We start from the raw sequence: 6,000 nt of genomic DNA, 5'->3' as shown, positions 1-6,000 counted from the left end.
ATAATGGGAGCCAGGGTTATTACTGCTGTGGTAAGAGACACAATACAGAATGGGGGAAAGCAAAGAAGCACCCATGGTGTTGGATTAAAAGTTTCAGTATGAACTCATGATTTAAAAGTACAACAAATATGTATTCATATATACATGTGTCCCACATATATATACACACACTTATTTGCATAAATTTTCCTAGTTCTATCTGCTGAAATGCCTCAAAGCAATGATACTCCAGTATCAATGTGAATACCTAGTGCCAATGTTAGCTTCTACATGACATACCTACTAAAAGAAAGTAAGAAACTACTATATACTACTACTACATACCTATTAAAGAAACTCCTTGGAGAAACTGCTGATTCCCGGGCTGAGCAAGGAAAACATAAGATAAGCCTAGAGCATTATCTTGTCAGAAAATAAGGAAATACTAAAAAAAATCAGTGGGATATATTAAAAGGACCTGGGGAGCCCACTTGAAGGAGCTCCCACTAACCAAATCGGGTGATTTTAAGCATCAAAATGAATAACATTAAATTTTTAAAAAATCAACAAGTCCAGGCAAGGTGCAGTGGCTCACACCTGTAATCCCAGCACTTTGGGAGGCTGAGGCGGGCAGATCACGAAATCAAGAGATCGAGACCATCCTGGCCAATATGGTGAAACCCCGTCTCTACTAAAAATACAAAAATTAGCTGGGCATGGTGGCACACACCTGTAGTCCCAGCTACTTGGGAGGCTGAGGCAGGAGAATTGCTTGAACCCAGGAGGCAGAGGTTGCAGTGAGTCAAGATTGCGCCACCGCACTCCAGCCTGGCAACAGAGCGAGACTCCTTCTCAAAAAAATAAATTAAATTAAATTAATCAAGTCCAAAATGATACTAAGAAAACAAAAACAGGAGAAAAGAAAGCTCCCTTCCTTACCTAGAGTTCCAACGAATAAATATGAGAGAGTTAGAAATTCAAAATTTTATAATCAATGCAGAATCATTGATTGAGGCAAAAATCATCAATGAATACTAAAATTATTGGGTGAAAGTTTATTTATTTAATTTTTTGAGACAGAATCTAGCTTTGTTACCCAGGCTGGAGTGTAGTGGTGTGATCTTGGCTCACTGCAACCTCTGCCTCCCAGGTTCAAGTGATTCTCCTGCCTCAGCCTCCTGAGTAGCTGGGTGTGTGCCTCCACATCCGGCTAATTTTTGTATTTTTAGTAGAGATGGGGTTTCACCATGTTGGCCAGGATGGTCTCGAACTCCTGACCCAAGGTGATCTGCCCGCTTCAGCCTCCCAAAGTGCTGGGATTACAGGCATGAGCCACTGCGCCTGGCCCAGGTGAAAGTGTATTGACAGACAAGATTAAATAATACCCCACAAATTAGTTATCAGTTACAAAGAGAAAATGGTAACTACCATAGAAAAACGTTTGCAGCCACGACCTTAACTATGTGATCAGAATCAGTTACCAACAGCAGGAAAAACTGACATAATGTGCTTACTAATGTGACGCACTGAAAGGAATATGTGTTAGTCTTATCTGAATCTAAACCTCAGGAAACAGACACCCCAAACTGAAGGACACTCTACCAAATAACCAGCAAGTAAGCTTTCCTCAAAAATGTCAACGTCATGAACGACAGACTATGTAAGGCAAAGGAACTTGTTCCTAGGAGATACAAGTTTCTGGGAACACAGGGTCATGAATCTGCAACTGACTTTCAAAGGGGTCAATTAAATAATTATATTGTATATGTTATACAATTATATAATTATATAATGTATAAATACATAATATAAATATATAATTATAATGTTAGATATAATTATACATTTATAATTATATATTATAAATTATATATATTACATATTATATTAATATATATTAATATAATTATATAATTAAATATATCTTATATGCATATTATATATTATTAGATATATCTACGTATGGAAGAAATAAAGCAAATGAGGAAAATGTTACCAACTGGAGAATCTAGGTGAAGTGGATACAATACAATTCTTGCTACATTTCTATCGGCTTGAAAATTTTCGCAATTAAAAAGTTTTTTTTTAATTTTAAGAACACATTTCTGGAAATAACCTGAGTCAACATAGGGTGCTATGCCTTATTGAGCATCTGTACTGCTAAACATATATACCACAATTGCAAACATCACATTTAATCCTCAATTCATGGAGGAATTAGGAGATAGATAGGACATATTATCCCTATTTTTAAAATAAGGAAACTTAAGCCTAAGAAATACTTTGCCTTAAAAGCTTATTATATTTCTCACCTATGGATTAAAAAACTAACTCTTGAAAGGAAAAAGAGCAATACCCAGAGGTGTGAAATAAAAATTAGCTCTAGGTGATAACACTGTGTACTATTTTTCTTTCTAGTTGTATTGATTTTTCAGATTTCCACCTAAAAAAATTGAATTTATGCTCAAAAAATACAACTTAAAATGTTTAATAAAGTAAATAATTTTATAGTAAGGCACAAAAGAGATCTTTCTAGAATTTAATAAACTTAGTAATTCTAAGTTATCCAAGTATTTGGATTCCCAGGTTTCATGATTGCAAAAGGCAGGAACGGGATGTGAATGGGCAGACAGTAATTCAGTTCTTGGTTTTTCTTTGATTTGTTTACAATGGAATATTTGCATGTTTTCTCCAAGGACGTTGTACCTTCTTGCTGGCCAAGACATCCAGGTCACAGCAGATTCGGGCACGTGTGGAAGAAGGCTGGATTATGTCATCCACAAACCCTGGTGAAGCACAGAAAAGGGAGTGGATCATCTGCATCCCGAGATGATGCCATCCCTCAACCTTCTGCTCAGCCTGGGCACCATCCCTGGGGCCAGCAGTATAAGCAGTGCCCAACCTGATACAGAGATGGTAGGCCCTGTGAATCCTCCCTTGTATCCCAGGAGCTGGCCTGTTCTGACAGCTCCCCAACTTCTGGCCTAGGAGCACTTGGCAAGAAAAGGAAAATCTGACACCCTCCCTATACCCTGCTTGCTCCAATGCCTCCATCCTGCCACAATGAATTCAATAGGAAATAAAGAAAATACATCTAGGTTTTCAAAAATGGCTATAACAATTCATCCTTGTACACAAGTCCTGCAATGTGACTTTACCACTTCTCTCTTCAAGAGGTTGATTTGTATTCCTTCGCTTAACCCTGTGAGTTTCCTTGGCCTATAAAATGTGGCAAAAATGACACTGTGCAACTTCCAAATCTAGGCCTCAGTTTCCCTTTGCCCCCTTGCTACTCTCGGGACGCCATGTAAGGAAGCCTGGACTAGCCTCCTCAAGGGTGAGAGGCCACGTGAGGAGTGAGTCTAGCTAACAGCAACTACCAAGTAAGTGATGCCATTTTGGACTGTCAAGCCCCAGTGAAGCCACAGAATGACTGTGCCTGTGTGGGTGATCCCAGGCAAGACCAGCACAAGAACCACTCAGCTGGGCCCAGACCAAATTGTGGACCCCACAGAACCATAAGCAGAGGGGGAAATGGTGGTTGGTTTAAGCTGCTGAGTTACAGGGTGAATTTCTGCACAGCCCTAGACAACTGGAACAACACCTAGAAATTTAATACACTTCGGCAATGCTGTTTTAATTGTGGTTACCAAAGCAGCCTGTCCCACTGTCCTTAGTCCAAGTGATGACTGCCCAGGGACAGTCCCAACCCTCACCAGTCAACAGATTAGACTGCAAAGGCAAAAAGGCAGTTATGTGACAATTTCTGTAGAGAAAGAATGAGCAAGTGACCAAACAAACAAAGCTGCCCTCTTCACCACAGTCCCCTACCTCGCACTGCTGCAGGGAAAGGGTTGGCAAACTTCTCGATGTACTCTGCCTGAGCAGCTTCCACATTCTCATGCCCTTTGAAGATGATCTCCACAGCGCCCTGTGATTAGAGGAGTTCATGAATGTCTTTGGTCGTCCCAACCTGGACAGATCTCCTTCAACTCATTATCACTGTGTGTGGTTGCAAATTTCTTGGTAAATCAGTGTACTGGGGGAAGTGCCATCTCCAAAGGCCATAGCATAGAGGGAGGAACTGCCTGGGGCTGACCATCATGACACAAGGGGCTGCATGATGGGATGTGATGCTTCCCTGTGGCCCCAATGAGGGGCAGTCAGGCAAAAGCCAGTAGCTTCTCTCCCCAGAGCCCATTCTACCATCTCCATTTGCACTCATCATACTTCTTTGAGCCAAAGATGTTAGCCCTGTTTTCCATTATTAAATCCATAGTCTTGTATCGAGGGGAATTAAAAGCGCTATTCCCCTTTTTCAGTACCCTGAGACCTGAGTATACAATTTGGTGGCCAGAGGCAGCCAGACTGAACTGGAAATTAGAAGGATTGGCCTTCAAATCAGAGCACCTATAAGTCAACTCTAGGGGACCTGCAAGTTATCTGATTCAACCACAATAGCTACTTCAAAGCAGGGAAGGAGTGAGGAGTAGGTCAAGCAATAGAAGTACCTTGTCCAGCGTCACTGGGGTCAGACCTACAGTTTAGCTTCTTATGAGCTTAAAAGAGTAGCTCTGGGGCCCTCCTTGGAAGCTGAGGTGGAGTTGGGAGAATGTCCAATACTTCTGAAGGTGAGTTCAGTTGACTCAACCCTTTTCCCCCTTTACTTACAATTTCAAAACCCACTGTGGACCCCTCTCACTTTCCTTTCACCCGCCCCACCCACCTTGGCATGAGGACACCAGCATGGGCCCGAAGAAAGGGTATAGGACAGGAGGCAGAGCTATCTCTGGAGCCCCAGGAGGGAGACTTGCCAAGGTCTAGGTCCCATTCGCCTCAGTCCTGGCTCACCCTAGGGGCCCTGGCCTCTCTCCAACATTTCCCAGCTACGCCTTGAGCTCTCGCTGGTAGAGTCGAGTCCTTGGACCCAGAAAGGGAAAAGCAAGAGGCCCTCACCTTTGCTCCCATGACTGCAATCTCTGCGGTGGGCCAGGCATAGTTGGTATCACCACAAAGGTGCTTAGAGCTCATGACATCATAGGCACCTCCATAGGCCTAAAACAGATCCAAATGCTGAATGTTAGAGCCTGAGACAGCCAGATCATGTCCCTGAAAGACCCCAGGAAACCAGGTAAAACTGGGACAAAGAACAAGAATAGCCCTACTGGGCTCCTGAAGGCCCACGGTCTGTAAGACCTTTCAAAGTTAATCCTCATTATCTTTTCTGGCTTTTTCCCACTGCTGCTTTCAGTCCCTTGTGTTAAAAAAGCACAGACATTTCTGCGGGGCTGGGAACAACAGCAGATCAGGAGATCTTTTTAAGGATGAGCAAGGTGTACTCCTTCCAGCCCTGGTAAAACTCTGCCAGACCTCCCACCATGGCTATGCTGTAGGAAAGTGAGCAGGGTCATGGCCTCCAATATGAGGTCCTCACCTTCCTGGTGATGACTGTGACTTTGGGTACAGTTGCCTCAGCAAATGCGTAGAGAAGCTTGGCGCCATGCCGGATGATGCCCCCGTATTCCTGTGCTGTGCCTAGACATGAGGAAGAGTTACTAGATACCCACAAGTCCTCACATGGTTATCCTGCCACTCTCAGCTGTGAGGTCTTTCCCACCTCTGGAGAGGGCCATTCCTTACACAGCCCTATCTTCTGGACACCCAGAATACATGGAGAAGTCACAAGTCCTCGGGGAGTTCTGCAAGAAGATTTCCAAATAAAGTGGGTGCCTTACTGAGAAAGGCAACTCTCCTAGCCCCCACTCTGTCAAAACTTACCAGGTAGAAAGCCAGGGACATCAACAAAAGTGATGAGTGGAATATTGAATGCATCACAGAATCTGACAAAACGAGCCCCTTTCACAGATGAATTAACATCCAAGCATCCTAGAAAGAGAGAAATTATACATACTAAGTATCCAGGCAATTCCCAGTTCTATCCACAATGGGGATTTGTCCTCAGCAGCCATCCAGAGCTGGTTTCTGTGGAGGCACCAACATTTCTTCGTTGCAGAATGGTAA

The 6,000-nt window shown here is 43.0% G+C and overlaps 1 protein-coding gene across 4 annotated transcripts in view; it reads right to left on the bottom strand.

Moving 5' to 3' along the window:
- Positions 1–2,451: 2,451 nt before the first annotated feature.
- PCCB (propionyl-CoA carboxylase subunit beta) overlaps positions 2,452–6,000 on the bottom strand; it is an 80,176-nt gene continuing 76,627 nt past the window's right edge. For 3 of the 4 annotated variants that reach the window (XM_054550366.2, XM_054550367.2, XM_054550368.2), the window contains 5 exons: positions 5,758–5,865; positions 5,414–5,514; positions 4,936–5,034; positions 3,811–3,910; positions 2,452–2,765 (listed from right to left, as the gene is read on the bottom strand). In XM_054550366.2, the coding sequence (XP_054406341.2) occupies positions 2,644–2,765; positions 3,811–3,910; positions 4,936–5,034; positions 5,414–5,514; positions 5,758–5,865 (530 nt within the window). In that variant the 3' untranslated portion in view covers positions 2,452–2,643. 4 annotated transcript variants of the gene reach the window in all.

The sequence above is a fragment of the Pongo abelii genome, chromosome 2 (assembly GCF_028885655.2).
Source record: "Pongo abelii isolate AG06213 chromosome 2, NHGRI_mPonAbe1-v2.0_pri, whole genome shotgun sequence".
Classification (NCBI taxonomy): domain Eukaryota; kingdom Metazoa; phylum Chordata; class Mammalia; order Primates; family Hominidae; genus Pongo; species Pongo abelii.
The sequence above is the reverse complement of the archived record's forward strand: the minus strand, read 5'-3'. Positions and strand labels throughout refer to the sequence as shown.